The 20,672-nt window shown below is 39.5% G+C and overlaps 1 protein-coding gene across 2 annotated transcripts in view; it reads left to right on the top strand.

Moving 5' to 3' along the window:
• The first annotated feature begins 1,947 nt into the window (after positions 1–1,947).
• The window catches only part of LOC119515651 (thioredoxin-related transmembrane protein 4-like), a 70,939-nt gene continuing 52,214 nt past the window's right edge, over positions 1,948–20,672 (top strand). For both annotated transcript variants that reach the window (XM_037811749.1, XM_037811748.1), the window contains exons 1-2: positions 1,948–2,267; positions 10,951–11,066. In XM_037811749.1, the coding sequence (XP_037667677.1) occupies positions 2,092–2,267; positions 10,951–11,066 (292 nt within the window). In that variant the 5' untranslated portion in view covers positions 1,948–2,091. The remainder of the gene's footprint in view (positions 2,268–10,950; positions 11,067–20,672) is intronic.

Below are 20,672 nucleotides of genomic sequence, written 5' to 3'. Positions count from 1 at the left end.
TAGAGGCTGGTGGGGATGGTGGAATGTGAAGACTTGGTGTAGCATTCTAAGTGAATTTGACTTTAAACTAGGAAAAACAGAGAGCCTTAGAAGCACTGAAGCATGTTGCTGTGTCCAAATAATAATATTTAACCTTTTTGAGTCTTACCATGTACTAGGCCTTGTACTTAACTAATTTTCACAACCACCTTACAGGGTAGTTTCATTTAAACAGAATCTTGGTATTAAATATTTTCAGCCCCTCATCACACAAGTAAGAAGTGTCAGGGCCGAGATGTGCCTATCACGGTCTGACAGCAACCATTTCCTTATCCCGGTCTGGGCCTCTCCACTGCACACAGAAGACCAAGAAATGCAATTCTTGAATGCACATTTTCTGTTAGAAATAGGAAGTGCTTCGGCAGTGAGCTGCTTTTCTTCCTCAGATGCTCTCTTTCTCCTATTAACTTTCCCTTTTGTAAATTTCCCAACATACACAAAAAGTAAATAGAAACCATGATGAACTTAGTTTCAACACTGGTTCACCTTGTGCTACTCTTCTTTCATCCTTCCTCCCCCCACCATCCACATTTTATTTCTGGAGTATTTTAAAGCAAATTCTAGACATCATATTTCACCCATAAATTTCAGTATCTGTAACCAATAAAGACTTTTAAAAATAGGGCCATAACTCCATTATCACAAAATTAGTAATAATTTCTTAATACCAGACGGTATTTTTAAAGAACTTTTATCAACCACATATCCTACACAAAAGCCGCACTGAAAAGAATGATAGAGTTCCTTTGTATGGATCATTTCTTTTTATAAACACAGTAAGATATTTTCTATTGAGTTTGTAAGATCTAAGATCCATCTGTATACAATAGCAGTATGTCTTAGTAACATTTGTTGCAACAGCATTTTCCTAATTTACCTTATTTGTAAACTCTTGGGTGTTATATTTGGATGATAGGGGCTGGGTCCACATGGCTTTTAACTACTAATAATTAAACCTAATTCAGGCAAGATCTTCTCCACAGCCAAGATCAGTCTTCCTCTTTTATAAGTACTAATCAGAGATTGATCTTATGTGTCCTGGAGTACTCTTAGTTGTAGAGCTGTCTTTGTTTTAAGTCCAGGAGAGAAACCACATTTTTTATGATATATTAGCCATATTACCCAGTTTCATGCTTCACACACCTGGTAAGTGCTTGTAAAGCACTTTGAAGAAGCTGATCCATCCTCTAATTGTAATTCAGTCTTACGTGCTAAAGTTGTGGTGGTCTCAAGGTACAGATTCATTTCATGTGTATCTGGAAAAAGACTTGGAAATCATTTGAAGCAACTCTTATTTTAGAGCTGACAAACTGTAGTTCAGAGAAGTGCGATGTAAATTGTATTGCAATTGGCAATTGGCTATAGTCTTATCGACTGGCTCATTTTATCTGTTAGAATCCATGTTTTTAACATTTTTATGAACTTCAAAAAATACAACTGCATAATCTAGTTTCACCATTATACCAAATTAAGCACTGATGCTTCAATATACATGTGCAAAGAGTATTTAGATTTTCCTCTTCCTTTCAGTAAGAGATGCCCATCATGTCCTCCATTTTTTCATTAAACATTTCTATTTTGCAGTTCACGGTTATTATTTTTGCTACCATTGAAGAAGGGATGAATTTTTAAATTACTGGCCATATTTCTCTTTAGGTAAACCCACGCACGCCAGTCCTTTTTACCGGAGCCTGGGCACCTGGGCATCCGGGCACCCGCAGTGCATGTTATAACTTAAGCATTGGGCCATCTGTTTATTTTCAGCTTGGCTGCAAAGAGGAAAGGGCAGCCGTTGTCAAGGCAACCGACACCCGGGCAACAGCAAGTCTTGGCGGGAGGGGGCGTGGTCTTGGCGCGCCGGGGCCGATAAGAGGCGGCGCTGGCTGCTGGCTTCGGGGTTGGCCTGGCTGGGCCGAGGCGGTGCTGTCTGGCTTCTCCGACCACCCTGAAAGGCAAAGTCAGGTGGGCCTGTACTTGGGCGGGCGGCTGGCAAAGGCCGGACGCTCCCTTTCCGCACATCCCCTGTGGAGAAGCCTCGCTTTGCGCCCCAACATGGTGAGCGGGCGCTGCGGCCCGCTGCCGGCCGCGCTCCTGGCGGTCTGGGTGGCGGCGGCGGCGGCGGCGGTCGATCCTGAGCAGACCGCGCTACCGGCGGAGCGGAGCTGGGTCCAGCCCATGTCCGCCTCCAATTGGACGCTGGTGATGGAGGGAGAGTGGATGCTGAAATTGTGAGTGTACCCGCACCACACTGTCTTCGCGGGCGCCCACCCTCCCAACCCCGTGCGGGCCGCACCAGAAGCGTGACTGCAGCGGGGATAGACCTTGGGCCCCGAACCCGCGCTGCCAACGACCTGCGGCCCCTGGGACCCGGGGTGGGTTGGTGGGCGTGCTGCGCATGCGTGCTCGGTCCTCCGCTTTGACAGCACCCCCTCTTTTAGGGATGCAGTGGGCCACTTACCAGGAGGGGTGGGGGTGGGGACGGAGCAAATTTGCAAGAAAATTATGTGCTTTTAGGTATCGGTGTGTGTGTGTGTGTGTGTAGGAAAAGGGCGGTCATTCAATGACATTTATGCACAGTATAAATACCAAGTGTGAGCCAGGCAATTTATTTGTTGGATGAATAATTGACTGCAGCACGATGAAGGGCGGGCCCAGTTGGTAGAAAATGTCTTAGCCTTCATTTTGAACACCTGAGATGTCTTCGTAAAAATGAAAACAGAACATTTTAAGTCTTAAAACAAGATTTCAAATAAATGTTATTTGTTATAATTCTTGGAGGTAGGACTTTCTGGGTAGATTATCATAACTTGATTGTGCCAGTGTCATAGAGAAAAGGACATTAACAAGTTGCCCCTTTTGAACAATAGAAGGTAAATGGTGGATAGTGCCTTTGCTTGAAGGAGATGGGAAAATGATAGTTTTGAGTTAGGAAAAGGCAAAGAATTTGTTTTATCCAACCTAAAATTAACTTCCATTAGGAAAGAAGTGATCCTTTGAAAGAAAGCTTGAAGTTGGCAGTGGGAAGATGGATGAATAGGCTTTAGAAACCACCATGGTGGCCTTGCAAGGAAAAACGAATGTCTGAAAATGATTCCTGAGACCCACATCGCTGTGATGTCAGGCAGGATATATACTTTGATCACCACTATCTGATAATGAGTTTTATGTTGAGGACATAGACACACAATTGGATCTGTCTGTTATTTTTCCAAGACAAATTTTTTAATCTTTCAGTTTAAGATGGTGAAGAACATGGCTGGAAATAAGTTGCAGGCAGATGCCTGTGGTGTGAAGACCTCAGTGTTAGATCAGGGACCAAATGTTATAATTCACCTAGCAGATTATATTGTTCAAAGAACATAATGCACATTATCCCTTCAAACATGCGTTTACTGTTTTGGTGACAAAGAAGGGGATGTTTTAGACCTCAAATTAAAATGCTTTGGAGATTATAATAAACCCTTAAGATTATTAAAGAGATCCATAGACATGAAGTACTTATTAAAATAAATCACTTTACTTTGCATGGAGATGAGGAAGCCATTTTCTATTTAGGAGAGAAACTGCTTTAAAGAAGTGGGGCTTGCTGTTAGGACTGCTGAGCTTGTAATACTCTTTTAAGAGTTTTAGAGAAGCTATGCATTCTTTCAACAAGTAGTACAGAAAATTCTTTTTATCATTAGGTGCCTATACACTAGAGCTTTTCTAGATTTTTTTTTTTTTTTTGAATTAACTGAATATATGTATGTACTTGAAGGTAAAAGCAAGAAAGGGCTTGTGATGTTTATGGTGTCATCTCTTTTATGGTTTAGAAAGCTCTGATTTTTATTTTAACTTTTTGCTTTGAAATAAAAACTTACAAGACAGTTGCAAAAATAACATGATATAGAGAATTCCAACATACCCCCCCTCCTGCCCTGCCATGATACCCAGATCCACCAGCTTTTAACATTTTACCACATTTGCGGTATCCATCCATCCATCCATCGAGGTATTTATCTATTTGTCTATTTTTATTTTATTTTATTTTATCTTATTGTTAAGTGAAACAATGAAGAACCCTAAAGCTCGGATGAGTGTAAGACACATTAAACCTCCATATTTAGCCATGTTGATCCTTAAAATTTTGTACTCCGTGGTAAATGTTGAAAAGTCTAGATGATTAGATTTTCTAGGCTTGCCATGTGTCCAATTGTATGCAACATGCTTGGGCTGGGATGCAAACAGAGTCTTGTAACCCAGAAGCAAACTGTGTAGACACTTGAGATCATTTTAATGGAAATTCTGTTTCCATCAAATGCATTTCACAATAGGTACTTATGAAGTGAGCCCGGAAAGGAAATAGGATTTAGACCAGTACATCCAGCTTCTTTCTGTATAAGTAAGTGCTCATCCTGAAGAAATATTGTGAGTCTGTCTACTTGTGATCTTATTTCCTGTATTATTGCATGATAACTCCTTCTTCTCTGGTGGAAAAATCCAACACCTTTAAAAAGATAAAATTCATTATATTCTCAGTGCCATTTGGGTCTGCTATGAATTTCCAAAAAACACGTTAATACCAGCAGCCATGTTAATATTTTGTTCAGGTGAATTGGTCATAATAAATGGAAATTGTTAGGAGTCCACAGATGAATATTTAACTTCTCTGAAAAAGCAATTTAGGAGGCTTTCTGATGGCAGTATTAAAAATTTGATGTGACTTTGATTAAGTTATTTGTTCATTTGATTATGTGTTATCTTTCAGGAACCTTTCTTTTATAGTCCACCACAAACAAAGCCCCTGTAATGCAATTCCTGTTTCTAATGGAATCAATAATTTAATTTGTTTTTAAGGACCTAGCAGTGTTTGATGTTCTGAGACAAGAGAAGCAACTATTACAAAATTTAATTTGTTAAATTTTTTTTTTTCTTTCAAACAGTCAATTTTCTGGATCCTTACAATTGAATTTTCAGTTTTAAAAAGTATTTCTCTGTTGTGGAGAAATGAATGTTAAAATATAATTTTAATAATTCACCATTTCTATTCTGAAAACTTTAATAAAGTCTTAAAAATTATCCCATTACTACTTATATTTTCTTTAATGACCTGGGCTTATTTTACTCAATGTTTCTCCTGTCTGCTTTCACATTTTTTATATTATTTCTGCCATGTCACTATTATTGGGTTGCTGTGTTTTTTTTCCCTTCACCTCTGATGCAGAGTTTGACCTTTCTCTGAGTCAGGAATAATTATCTAATCTTTAAAATGTCTTCTGATGGTTTCCTTTCTTCATTTCCAGTGTTTTATACTATCTTTTATTTGGTTTCTTTGCAACCTTTGCTGTTTTAAAACTTGCTTTACTCACATTATTTCTATCCTTGAGAATACTGCTTTTGTTCTTTTGAAACACAAAATCATACAATCTGATACTTTCTATATACTGTTTTGGTGGCTTTCTTTCCCAAAAGAATTAAGTAGACATCCAAGCAGCTTAATTTTGGTCTACCTCCTTTTAAACTGATACCCAGAGGAAAAGTTTGTCTTATGGGTTAAATTAATTTACTGTCTGTGAAACACAGATTTTTATAAACACTACTTTTTCGGACTTTGTTCTTGGGATGATGATGTTTCAAAATGTAATTGAGCCATCTGGTGTTGAAAGAAAGCCTTTTTTTTTTTTTTTTTTAACTCTAGGATCTCTAGGTGCTAGTATTTTCCAGTATCTTTCTTTTACCTGGAAAGAATGTATTGAACATTATTGCCTTAACTTGCCCATGTCAGATAGTTATATCTTGCATTTTAACAGATTGTCTTGATTTGTTGATTTGAAAGCTTAAGAGATAGTCATTAAGTACTTATTATGTGCCAGGTTCAGGGTTGGGGACCTGGTACAAAAAGATGAACAAGCTACAGCTCTTGATCTGAAGGGAATGACAGTCTGCTGTGCTCTAAAGGAAATAAATGATGTAAGTAGCACTCACTTATTTAGCAAATGCTTACTTTAATGGACATTCATCAGTGGTTCTCAAGATGGCACTATTGCTATTTTGGGTTGGACATTTCTTCCATGTTTGGGGATGGCCCACACATTGCAGAAAGTTTGGCCTTGACCCCTGCCAATTAAATTCTAATAGTCTTGTGACTTAAAAAATATATATAATATCCCCTACTTCCAATGCATGTTTCCTAAGGCCTCAGTTTGAGAATAACTGCCCTAGGTACTATTATGAGTATTCTGAAAAATGAACTAACATAGACGTATTTGATTTTAGAATGCTTCCACAAAGAGTATGAAGTCTCATTAAAACTTGTCATCCACGTCATCTCCATCCATCACCACCACCATCATCATGACAACCACAGTAAGCAGTTACATTGCTTACTTCCTGTGTGCCATGTGCTGTCTGATTCCTCTTGGAGGAATCTTGTTCAGTCCTTTCTGATGAGTTTTAGGATGCATAGGTACATGTGCATATGTACATAAATGAGAGAGGGAGGGAAGGTGCCAGTGGGGAAATGCAGGGAAGTGTATTCGTTTGGTCACTGGAACTACTAGGTTTTACATGTAGTAGATTCTAAATTACTGTTCTTTAGAGACAGTAGAATACAAGCTGCAGCAACAGTGGACCAGCTCCCATACTAGAGATTCAGGCTGGTATCTCCACCACCAGAGAAGGAACACACTAGGTTAATGAATAATGTTTGCTTAGTGCATTCCAGCAAATTCAGCTGATTAAATCTAAAATATAGTGGCATTGACAGTGCCATAGATCAGCGGGTAGCAGCTACATAGAAAATGGTGAGAGAATATCTAAAATTACCTTAATGGTATTTATATATCTGAGGAACGATTTCACCAGAAACCCAATTTATATGATAGCCTATCTAGAGAATAGGGATTGGGATTATAAAAATATATATGAAATTTATTTACTCATCTACCAAATGTGATTGAGTTGTATGCCTTAAAGACAGTCCCATGGAAACAAACAAAGCTAAGAGAATCTATAATTCATTAACTTGTACTTCAAGATTTCTTTCTTATGTTTGTCAATTTCATTCTTAATGAATCTCTCTCAATCCCCACCCCCACCTCCTATCCCTGTATTTTGGGTCTTACTTCATTTGAAAATTTTTATCATATAAATTCCTTGCTCTGGATGGTCTTTCATGACCTTAAGCATGCCTCTTTGACAGTGAGGTTGTAAGTTTCAAGATGAGCTAATGCATCAGAAAAGTGCCTTGGAAACCAAGCAGTACCTTACAAATTAATTTGCATTAATAATCATTCTTAAAATGTGCCTGCTTTACATATATCATCTTATCTCTCAATAGCCTTTAAGGTAGCTATTGTTACCATTTTGCATTTTAGGAAGCTTAGGCATGCAGAGATTGTTAACTGGTCCAGAGTCACTTGGTTAATTCATAGTTTGTCTTTCTGATTCTTCTGGCAGAGCTGTTATCCAGTATACTAAACTGCCTGTTGAGGTGTATTTCATAATAAAATATTTCTTCTTTTTTTTTTTTTTTAAGTTCGCCAGTCTCCTGAACCAGTCTCATCTGCCAGTAGGATATTTATTTAGAAAATAATTTATTTTTTCGGATGAATATATTTTTCTTTAAAGTTTATTCATTTCTTTATTTTCTTAGTAAACATTTTTGAGCACCTACTTATACCATGAATATACTTTGCCCTAGAAATGTAGAGATAGAAGTGTTTTCAAAAAATCCATATTCGAAGATTTCAGTAGATTCTTCTTAGATGATATTCCCTGGTGTATATCTCCTTGATCCCTGGTCTGTGATAGTGCCTGTAATGGGAAGATTAATGACCTTGTAGAATGATCTTGGAATTGGCTATAATAGTATTTTCTGGAGATGGAGATAGAGAAGAATAAACAACTATGCCTGCTAAGTCAGCTGCTTCTGGGGCCCGGATGGGGAGAGAAATGTATGCCTTGCATTTGAGCAGCTTTTTTTCTCTTCTTGGCTCTTTCCACTTCTCACCTCTTATCCTAAAATAAATGAATCTCCCAAGTTCTGACTTGTCAACAACCACCCCCCACCCCCCGCCCGACATACACACACATTTTTTTTAACGTAAAAGATCAAAATCTTGTCCAGTTTCAGTGGAGTTTTTTGTTGCTATTCAGCAGAGTTGGTTTGTGTGCATTATTACATTGATATTTGAATGGCACTTATTAACAAGCTTGCATGCAGTTCAGGATTTTGAAAAGATTTATAAATGATGACCTGACAGCATCTTTGAACCAAAATCTTGTTACAGAATTTGATCAGTTTTCTAGTACTTCCTCCCCTTACTTTGTTTCTTTCCTAAGAAACACTTTTTTGTTTGTTTTTTGTTTTTTGGCAGGCATTCCTCCTTACCTCCATTCTTCTCCCTACCTCCTTTTCTCTCTTATTCTAGAAAAAATAGGTGTTACATGTAAAACAATTTAGGAATGAATGGAAAAAATGAAAAGTAAATTTGGAGGAATTGACATTTCATAATGCTTAGATTTCCTATCCAGAACTTCTCTCTCCATTTGATCAAGGAAAATAAAACTATTTATTATGAAAAATTTCAAGCATATGCAAAAATAGAAGGAATAGTATGGTGAACCCCTGTTACTTACCACCCAGGTTCAACAGTTATCCATAAATTGCCAATCTTGTTTAATCAATCCATCACTGCCCTCTATCCCTTTCTGTTAAAATTTACATACCCTAAGAGTCACTCTAAGTGGTCAGTGCAGTGATTTTCAAGGCTTTTTTGATGTCTGTGGCAATTATGCCTTTAACTCTTTAGACTTATGGATAATTTAAGCAGATTTAGCCATATTTTTAAAATATGTCTAGTTGTCAGGGGCATCCTGAAGTATTACTTAAAATACTTGATTTTTTTTTTTATGGGTACAGTATTCTATTTTTTGAGCATTGATTTATTTTATTTACAGCTTCTTTGTTTCTCCATGGTACCAGTGCATTTGGGGGACATTTTTCTGTAAATGTTTATTTTCCTTTTAATTGTATCATATGTTAGCATTTTAATTTTGTATTAAGCTTTGCCCTACCAGCTCTTTAAGTCGCCATAGGTTTATCTAATCACAATTCTTTCTGATTTCAAATGATATTGCCTTCCTTTCTGTATAGTTTTTTAGGGCAGCCCTAACAAAGGATCACAATCTTGGTGGCTTAAAACAACAGAAATTTATTCTTTCATAATTGTGGAGGACAGAACTCCAAAATCAAGGTGTCAGCAGAATTGGTTCCTTTTGGGGTCTTTGAGGGAGTCTCTGTTCCATGCCCCTCTCCTACCTTCTGGTGACTACTGGCAATCCTTGGTGCCCCATTGACTTATAACTGCAAAACTCCAGTCTTTGGCTCTGTCTTCGCATGGCCTTCCCCTGGTTGCTGTGTTAAATCTCCCTTTCCTTTCTCTTCACTGGACATCAGTTGTTGGATTTAGGGCCGACCCTTAGTCCTGGATGATCTAATTCCAAGATCCTTAATTCAATTACATCTGCAAAGACCCTATTCCAAATCAAGTCACATTGACAGATACCAGGGGTTGGGGCTTTGACATTTCTTTTGGGGCACTCTACTATCCACTACACTTCCCAAGCAGGAGACTTCTCTGGATTTCCATTCCAACATCTGTGGGTGAACTGGGCCACACTAGAGTGTGGTCTGAGTATTTGTGATGTTTTTCTGGACCATGGGAAGGCAAAGTGAAACCACTAGCATTTTACCAGGATGACTGCCCAGTTCTTCTCTTTGCTTTCATTTTGCTGTTCCCTGATCCATTTTCCATTGAGTTGCCAGAGTGATCTTTCTAAAATGTAAATCTGATCATAATTCTTATAACTCCTTAGGGCTTACCATGGAGCGTTGAATAAAATCGTAACTACTTACACAACTTTTTTGTAGACTGGATGATGTCTTCGCCCTCTTCTCTCACTATTAATGAGGCTTCACATGTACTGTTCTCTCTGCTTGTTTTAGAGGATTGCTTGACCCATCTCTGGCTGTTACCTCTACTTCAGATCTTAGCATAGATGTTTTCCCTGTGGGTCCTTTGAGTTACCTCAGCTCCTCTGTGTCTTGTAAGCGACTTGTACTTTCCCTTACCTGTTCCTTACTCTCAATCATAGCATTTGCCACCCTCCATTGTATTGTAGCAGCTTCTGTGTTTATATTTGTACATCTCAGGATTGTATAGTTCACAGGAGAGGAGGTACTGAGTCTGTCTCGTTCACAGTTGTAGCCTCAGCTTCTAACATAGTACTCAGTTAATGTTTATTGAATGAAAAAATAAAAGTCAGGGCCCTGACCTCAAGTCCCAGGTATTTCTAACTCATATTTAAGAAAGTATTAGGTACAACTGGATTCATCTACAATCTCTACTTTCCATCTCAGACTGATTCAGAACTGCCATAGATCTTTGGAAATGACTCACCTTTCTGGGCACCCATCTGCAGCAGATATTCTGGTCTCTACCCAGCATATCTGTAGCTTTGATGGATCTGAAACTGGTTTGCCTAGTTTAGGGGCACCCTTATAAAAATTGTCCTCCTTTAGTAGGGCACTCAAAATAGTGTTTACCCTCAAAGAGCAAAAGTTCTCAGGAAGGTGACAAAATTTGGATTGATTATAAGAATAACATTGAAACAGAATATTTTGTGTATTACAGTAATGTTTGAAATTCTTCTCAAACTTAGGCTATTTTTTTTCCTTAGGGATTTGATGTTCATGTATTAAATCCTAGAGGGGAAAAATACTTCTGCTTTTCTGTATCAAATGACTTTGGAAATGCTTGTTTTAATAATTATCCCAGCTAAGAACTTTTAAAAAAAATCTTGAATACTCTGTTTTGTTCTATAGATTACTTTCCATGTTTATATTAATTGGCTATTCTTCTCCTATAGTTATGCCCCGTGGTGTCCATCCTGCCAGCAAACTGATTCAGAGTGGGAGACGTTTGCAAAGAATGGTGAAACACTTCAGATCAGTGTGGGGAAGGTAGATGTCATTCAAGAACCAGGTACTGTACATGTTGAACATTGAATGCCAAAGTTTGTTTCCAACTTTTAATTTTAAATTTTTCAAGCATACAGAAAAGTTAAAAGACTAGGATGTTGATGTTTCATGAATATTGACATGCTGAAGAGAACTAGACATTTATGGCAAGAGTACTTCATAGTTGAGGCTGTGACTTGCATGTTGCACCCCAGCAGAAGGTACATACTGTTGCATGAGTGATGTTGAATTTGAGCACTTGGTTAATGTTTGATTCAGTTATAAATAAACAACCCCATTTTGTGATTGGCAGGTAATCTGGGGTGATTCTTTGGGGTTTCAAGATCCATGAATACCTTGCCTGAATCAGATATTTAATTGTAGGTTCCAGAAAGGTGAATTTCTAATTCTGTCATTCCATCTACATTTTTTGAGCTGCAAGTGCTATAATTTTTTTTTAATTAAATTCAGTTTTATTGAAATACATTCACACACCATACAATCATCCATGATATACAATCCACTGTCCACAGTATGATAGCATAGTTATGCGTTCATCACCACAATCTATCTCTGAACATTTTCCTTACATCAGAAAGAACCAGAACAAGAATAAAAAATAAAAGTGAAAAAAAACACCCAAATCATCCCCGCATCCCACCCCATTTGTCCTTTAGTTTTTATCCCCATTCCTCTACTCATCCATACACTAGATAAAGGGGGTGTGATCTGCAAGGTCTTCACAATCACACTGTCACCCCTTGTAATCTACATTATTATATAATTGTCTTCAGGAGTCCAGACTGCTGGGTTGGAGTTTGGTAGTTTCAGGTATTTACTTCTAGCTATTCCAATACATTAAAGCCTAAGAGGTGTCATCTATATAGTGCATAAGAATGTCCACCAGAGTGACCTCTCGACTCCATTTGGAATCTCTCAGCCACTGAAACTATTTCATCTCATTTTGCATCCCCCTTTTGGTCAAGAAGATACTCTCAGTCCCACGATGCCGGGTCCACATTCATCCCCGGGAGTCATACTCTGTGCTGCCAGGGAGATTTACACCCCTGGGAGTCGGGTCCCACGTAGAGGGGAGGGCAGCGAGTTCACCTGTCGAGATGGCTCAGTTAGAGAGAGAGAGGGCCACATCTGAGCAACAAAGAGGTACTCAGGGGGAGACTCTTAGGCACAATTACATACAACTTTAGACTCTCCTTTGTGGTAATGAGCTTCATAAGGGCAAGTCCCATGCTCGAGGGCTCAGCACGTCAAACCACCAGTCCCAATGTTTGTGACAACATATGCTAGGGGATCAGCATCTTAAAGTTTAGAGATAGGCCTTACACTTCAGGGATAGAGTTAACTGCTGTAAGAGCTTACAATCTAGGGACTTTTACAATTATTGTGTCCACGTTAGGCTATGTTCTAAGATTCAGTTCTGAGTTTACACATTGTAGTTAGTCCATATTGGTGAGGCATCATCCCTCTCACCATGTTTTCTCCAACACTTTTACTCCTATATATATATTTTCCTACAATTTTATAGAGTTATATTCATATACCAAACATTTATCCACAGTGTACAATCAGTTGTTCATGGTATCATCATAAAGTTGTACATTTATCACCACAATCAGCATTTGAACATACTGATTACTACAAGAAAAATTGTTTTTTTTTTTAGCAATAAGAAAAAATGATAAAAAGAAAAATAACATGTCATACAATACAATATACTACTAAGGACAGCAAATAACACCACTACCAAGAATCCCATATTACTCCCCTATATCCCCTTCTCATATACATTTAGTATTGGCGTATTGCCTTTGTTACATTTAATGGAGGTATATTACAATGTTACTGTTGACCATAGACTCCAGTTTGCTTTGATTATGTTTTTTCCTGAATACCATCCCTTTTTCAAATTTCAACATGGTTGACATTCATTTGCTTTCCCACATGCCAAAACATTTTTATATTTGTATATTTAGCAGCAGTCATTGGCCACTCCAGTTTTTGCCACGTTATACGGTCCCAGCCTTTATCATCTATCTTTACCTCTGGTGTCATACATTCTCCTGTCCCACCTCTTTCAGCTTTACTCACAGACATCTTTGTTCAGTGTACTTACAATACCGTGCTACCATCACACAGTATTATGCTATCTATTTCTGGATCTATGCAATCAATCCTAAACATTCTGTAGTCCTTCAGCATCAAATGGCTGATCTCTGCCCTCTTTCTATCTCCTGGTCGCCTGTGTTGTCAGCTTTTAACTCCCAAAGTTTGTTCATTAATGTCTGTTCATATTAGTGAGACCATACAGAATCTGTCCTTTTGTTTCTGGCAAACTTCACTCAACATAATGTCCTCAAGGTTCATCCACATTATTACATGATCCATGTCTTTGTTCTGTCTTACAGCTGCATAATATTCCATCATGTGTATATACCACAGTTTGTTTATCCACTCATCCTTTGATGGACATTTGGGCTGTTTCCATCTCTTGGCAATTGTGAATAATGCTGCAATAAACATTGGTTTACAAATGTCTGTTTGTGTCTTAAGTTTCAGTTCCTCTGAGTATATATCCAGCAATGGAATAGCTGGGTCATATGGCAAATCTATATTTAGCTTCCTGAGGAACCTCCACACTGTCTTCCAGAGTGGTTGCACCATTCTACATTCCCACCAACAATGAATAAGTGTTCCTCTTTCTCCACATCCTCTCCAGCACTTGTCATTTTCTGTTTTTTGGATAATGGCCATTCTGGTAGGTGTGAGATGATATCTCATTGTGGTTTTGATTTGCATTTCCTTAATAGCCAGTGAAGTTGAGCATTTTTTCATATGCTTTTGAGCCATTTGTATTTCCTCTTCAGAAAAATGTCTGTTCATGTCTTTTGCCCATTTTTTAATTGGATTGTTTGTCTTTCTGTTATTGAGATGCAGGATTCCTTTATATATTCGGGATATTAAACCCTTATCTGATACGTGGTTTCCAAATATCATCTCCCATTGTGTAGGTTGCCTTTTTACTTTTCTGACAAAGTCCTTTGATGTACAAAAGTGTTTAATTTTGAGGAGATCCCATTTGTCTATTTGTTCTTTGGTTGCTCGTGCCTTGGGTGTGAGGTCTAAGAAACCACCTCCTTTCACAAGAAGTGCTATAATTTTTAAAGAGAAAGAAAAAAACAATTGTTTTTACTCCAGAGAAGAGGGAGATAGAGGAGACTCATTTAAATTCTGAATAGATACGCACAGTAAATTTATTTGCAGTTTAAAAATAACTTTATGTATTATATATAAGTTGAGAAGAAAAATTGGGCTTTTGATCCAAATCTCTAAAATTTGGATATTTTGAGATTTCGAGAATAAACTGTTTTTAGTCTATAGAATATGGTCATCTTTTCCTATCTACTTTGATTTTTTACCTATTGCATCCTTTTATGAGCAAAACAAGCATAGATAATTATGGAAATTGTAGCTTTTCCCCTTTCTATGATAACTGTGAGTTCAAAAAACACATGTAATGAATTACTAGTTCCCTGGATAGCAAAATGGATGGCATATATTAAGATTGCTGTGTTAAGAAAGCCATAGAGAGAGATTTCTATTCAAAGCCATGAGTTGTCAAACCTCTACGTTTTTGGGCATTTGAAGCAAAGCTGCCTATGCCCATCTGTTATTTAGAGATGGACAAATTATAGTTTTTATGATTTTTGGTTGTTATAATGAGTTATTCTGTTTGGAGATCACATCATTGCAATTAAATTTTTGCTGAAAACTTATTTTCATCTGTTAGTAGTTTGAACAATGAAATCAGTTTTAAGCCTTGTCAGTTATTGGTGGCCAGACACATTCTGTGATGGGTTTCTTAGAAATGCAGCTGGCCAATTCACATTTAAGTCAGCATACCTTTCGTGAAGTCACAGCATGATCTGAATTAGAAGAATTAAGCATTTAGCCGTGCTTAATTCACAGATCTGAAAGTCTATTTGAATATAGTCTTTCCATCTAAAATGTAGACTTACACTTATTTTTTCCATTATGAATGGATTAAGTGCTCTTTTGATAATGAAGAGAGAAATTGATTATGAAGAAATATGTAAAAAACAAGCAACATTGACTCCTCATAGTGTTTATGTATATATAAGCTATGTGTGCTTGAAATATACATCAAGGAAGAAAGGAAAAAACAACTCATGTCTAAAATTCATAGGAATAGCAAAGAAACAAAGTAAAAAAGGGAAATATGATTGTTTTATGTATTAAAAACAAGCTTTGGAGGTGAGGCAAGATGGCGAACTGGTGAGCTGTATGTTTTAGTTACTCCTCCAGTAAAGTAGGTAGAAAGCCAGGAGCTGCGTGGACTGGACACCACAGAGCAATCTGACTTTGGGCATACTTCATACAACACTCATGAAAACATGGAACTGCTGAGATCAGCGAAATCTGTAAGTTTTTGTGGCCAGGGGACCCGCACCCCTCCCTGCCAGGCTCAGTCCCATGGGAGGAGGGGCTGTCAGCTCCGGGAAGGAGAAGGGAGAACTGCAGTGGCAGCCCTTATCGGAAACTCATTCTACTGATCCAGACTCCAACCATAGATAGACTGAGACCAGACACCAGAGAATCTGAGAGCAGCCAGCCCAGCAGAGAGGAGACAGGCATAGAAAAAAACAGCACGAAAAACTCCAAAATAAAAGCGGAGGATTTTTGGAGTTCTGGTGAACATAGAAAGGGGAAGGGCAGAGCTCAGGCCCTCAGGCTCATATGCAAATCCCGAAGAAAAGCTGACCTCTCTGCCCTGTGGAACCTTCCTTAATGGCCCTAATTGCTTTGTCTCAGCATTTCAGTAACCCATTAGATCTGTGAGGAGGGCCCTTTTTTTTTTTTTTAATCCTTTTTTCTTTTTCTAAAACAATTACTCTAAGAAGCCCAATACAGAAAGCTTCAAAGACTTGCAATTTGGGCAGGTCAAGACAAGAGCAGAACTAAGAGAGCTCTGGGACAAAAGGCAATAATCCAGTGGCTGAGAAAATTCACTAAACACCACAACTTCCCAAGAAAAGGGGGGTGTCCGCTCACAGCCATCATCCTGGTGGACAGGAAACACTCCTGACCATTGCCAGCCCCATAGCCCAGAGCTGCCCCAGACAACCCAGTGTGACAGAAGTGCTTCAAATAACAGGCACACACCACAAAACTGGGCATGGACATTAGCCTTCCCTGCAACCTCAGCTGATTGTCCCAGAGTTGGGAAAGTGGAGCAGTGTGAATTAACAAAGCCCCATTCAGCCATCAGTTCAGCAGACTGGGAGCCTCCCTACACAGCCCAGCAGCCCAGAACCGCCCTGTGGGGACAGCACTCACCTGTGACATAGCACAGTCATCCCTCAACAGAGGACCAGGGGGTGCACGGCCTGGAAGAGGGGCCCACTTGCAAGTCTCAGGAGCCATACGCCAATACCAAGGACTTGTGGGTCAGTGGCAGAGACAAACTGTGGCAGGACTGAACTGAAGGATTAGACTATTGCAGCAGCTTTAAAACTCCAGGATCACTGGGGAGATGTGATTGTTAGAGCCACCCCCCTCCCTGACTGCCCAGAAACACACCCCATATACAGGGCGCGCAACACCAACTACACACGCAAGCTTGGTACAACAATTGGACCCCACAAGACTCACTCCCCCACTCACCAAAAAGACAAAGCAGGGGAGAACTGGCTTGTGGAGAGCAGGTGGCTCGTGGACGCCACCTGCTGGTTAGTTAGAGAAAGTGTACTCCACGAAGCTGTAGATCTGATAAATTAGAGATAAGAACTTCAATTGGTCTGCAAATCCTAAAAGAACCCTATCAAGTTCAGCAAATGCCAAGAGGCCAAAAACAATAGAAAAGTATAAAGCATATGAAAAAACCAGACGATATGGATAACCCAAGCCCAAACACCCAAATCAAAAGATCAGAAGAGACACAGCACCTAGAGCAGCTACTCAAAGAACTAAAGATAAACAATGAGACCATAGTACGGGTTACAAAGGCTATCAGGAAGACCCTAGAAGAGCATAAAGAAGACATTGCAAGACTAAATAAAAAAATGGATGATCTTATGGAAATAAAAGAAACTGTTGACCAAATTAAAAAGATTCTGCACACTCATAGTACAAGACTAGAGGAAGTTGAACAACGAATCAGTGACCTGGAAGATGACAGAATGGAAAATGAAAGCATAAAAGAAAGAATTGGGAAAAAAATTGAAAAAATCGAAATGGATCTCAGGGATATGATAGATAATGTAAAACGTCCGAATATAAGACTCATTGGTGTTCCAGAAGGGAAAGAAAAGGGTAAAGATCTAGGAAGAGTATTCAAAGAAATTGTTGGGGAAAACTTCCCAAATATTCTAAACAACATAAATTCACAAATCATAAATGCTCAGCGAACTCCAAATACAATAAATCCAAATAAACCCACCCCGAGACACATTCTGATCACACTGTCAAACACGGAAGAGAAGGAGCAAGTTCTGAAAGCAGCAAGAGAAAAGCAATTCACCACATACAAAGGAAACAGGGTAAGACTAAGTAGTGACTACTCAGCAGCCACCATGGAGGCGAGAAGGCAGTGGCATGATATATTTAAAATTATGAGAGAGAAAAATTTCCAACCAAGAATACTTTATCCAGCAAAGCTCTCCTTCAAATTTGAGGGAGAGCTGAAATTTTTCACAGACAAACAAATGCTGAGAGCATTTGCTAACAAGAGTCCTGCCCTACTGGAGATACTAAAGGGAGCCCTACAGACAGAGAAACAAAGAAAGGACAGAGAGACTTGGAGAAAGGTTCAGTACTAAAGAGATTCGGTATGGGTACAATAAAGGACATTAATAGAGAGAGGGGAAAAATATATATGACAAACATAAACCAAAGGATAAGATGGCTGATTCAAGAAATGCCTTCACGGTTATAACGTTGAATGTTATATGTTGCCTACAAGATTCTCATCTTAGACACAGGGACACAAAAGTAAAGGATGGAAAAAAATATTTCGTGCAAGCTACAGCCAAAAGAAAGCAGGTGTAGCAATATTAATCTCAGATAAAATAGACTTTAAATGCAGGGATGTTTTGAGAGACAAAGAAGGCCACTACGTACTAATAAAAGGGGCAATTCAACAAGAAGAAATAACAATCGTAAATGTCTATGCACCCGGAGGCGGGGCAAGATGGCAGACTGGTGAGCTGTATGTTTTAGTTACTCCTCCAGGAAAGTAGGTAAAAAGCCAGGAACTGCGTGGACTGGACACCACAGAGCAATCTGTCTTTGGGCATACTTCATACAACACTCATGAAAACGTGGAACTGCTGAGATCAGCGAAATCTGTAAGTTTTTGCGGCCAGGGGACCCGCGCCCCTCCCTGCCAGGCTCAGTCCCGGGGGAGGAGGGGCTGTCACCTCCAGGAAGGAGAAGGGAGAATTGCAGTGGCTGCTCTTACCGGAAACTCATTCTACTGATTCAAACTCCAACCATAGATAGACTGAGACCAGACACCAGAGAATCTGAGAGCAGCCAGCCCAGCAGAGAGGAGACAGGCATAGAAAAAAAACAACACAAAAAACTCCAAAATAAAAGCAGAGGATTTTTGGAGTTCTGGTGAACACAGAAGGGGGAAGGGCGGAGATCAGGCCTTGAGGCGCATATGCAAATCCCGAAGCAAGGCTGATCTCTCTGCCCTGTGCACCTTTCCTTAATGGCCCTGGTTGCTTTGTCTATTAGCATTTCAATAACCCATTAGATCTCTGAGGAGGGCCGTTTTTTTTTTTTTTTTTTAAATCCTTTTTGCTTTTTCTAAAACAATTACTCTAAGAAGCTCAATACAGAAAGCTTCAAAGAATTGAAATTTGGGCACGTCAAGTCAAGAGCAGAACTAAGAGAGCTCTGAGACAAAAGGCAATAATCCAGTGGCTGAGAAAATTCACTAAACAACACAACTTCCCAAGAAAAGGGGGGTGTCCGCTCACAGCCACCATCCTGGTGGACAGGAAACACTCCTGCCCATCGCCAGCCCCATAGCCCAGAGCTGCCCCAGACAACCCAGTGTGACGGAAGTGCTTCAAATAACAGGCACACACCACAAAACTGGGCGTGGACATTAGCCTTCCCTGCAACCTCAGCTGAATGTCCCAGAGCTGGGAAGGGGGAGCAGTGTGAATTAACAGAGCCCCATTCAGCCATCATTTGAGCAGACTGGGAGCCCCCCAACACAGCCCAGCAGCCCAGAACTGCCCTGGGGGGACGGCACTCACCTGTGACATAGCACAGTCATCCCTCAACAGAGGACCCGGGGTGCACAGCCTGGAAGAGGGGCCCACTTGCAAGTCTCAGGAGCCATACGCCAATACCAAAGACTTGTGGGTCAGTGGCAGAGACAAACTGTGGCAGGACTGAACTGAAGGATTAGACTATTGCAGTAGCTTTAAAACTCTAGGATCATCAGGGAGATTTGATTGTTAGGGCCACCCCCCCTCCCCGACTGCCCAGAAACACGCCCCACATACAGGGCAGGCAACACCAACTACACACGCAAGCTTGGTACACCAATTGGGCCCCACAAGACTCACTCCCCCACTCACCAAAAAGGCTAAGCAGGGGAGATCTGGCTTGTGGAGAACAGGTGGCTCGTGGACGCCACCTGCTGGTCAGTTAGAGAAAGTGTACTCCACGAAGCTGTAGATCTGATAAATTAGAGATAAGGACTTCAACTGGTCTACAAACCCTAAAAGAATCCTATCAAGTTCAGCAAATGCCACGAGGCCAAAAACAACAGAAAATTATAAAGCATATGAAAAAACCAGACGATATGGATAACCCAAGCCCAAGCACCCAAATCAAAAGACCAGAAGAGACACACCTAGAGCAGCTACTCAAAGAACTAAAGATGAACAATGAGACCATAGTACGGGATATGAAGGAAATCAAGAAGACCCTAGAAGAGCATAAAGAAGACATTGCAAGACTAAATAAAAAAATGGATGATCTTATGGAAATTAAAGAAACTGTTGACCAAATTAAAAAAATTCTGGACACTCATAGTACAAGACTAGAGGAAGTTGAACAACGAATCAGTGACCTGGAAGATGACAGAAAGGAAAATGAAAGCATAAAAGAAAGAATGGGGAAAAAAATTGAAAAACTCGAAATGGACCTCAGGGATATGATAGATAATATGAAACGTCCAAATATAAGACTCATTGGTGTCCCAGAAGGGGAAGAAAAGGGTAAAGGTCTAGGAAGAGTATTCAAAGAAATTGTTGGGGAAAACTTCCCAAATCTGCTAAACAACATAAATACACAAATCATAAATGCTCAGCGAACTCCAAATAGAATAAATCCAAATAAACCCACTCCGAGACATATACTGATCACACTGTCAAACATAGAAGAGAAGGAGCAAGTTCTGAACGCAGCAAGAGAAAAGCAATTCACCACATACAAAGGAAACAGCATAAGACTAAGTAGTGACTACTCAGCAGCCACCATGGAGGCGAGAAGGCAGTGGCACGATATATTTAAAATTCTGAGTGAGAGGAATTTCCAGCCAAGAATACTTTATCCAGCAAAGCTCTCC

Source organism: Choloepus didactylus, chromosome 19 (assembly GCF_015220235.1).
Source record: "Choloepus didactylus isolate mChoDid1 chromosome 19, mChoDid1.pri, whole genome shotgun sequence".
Classification (NCBI taxonomy): domain Eukaryota; kingdom Metazoa; phylum Chordata; class Mammalia; order Pilosa; family Megalonychidae; genus Choloepus; species Choloepus didactylus.
The sequence above is the reverse complement of the archived record's forward strand: the minus strand, read 5'-3'. Positions and strand labels throughout refer to the sequence as shown.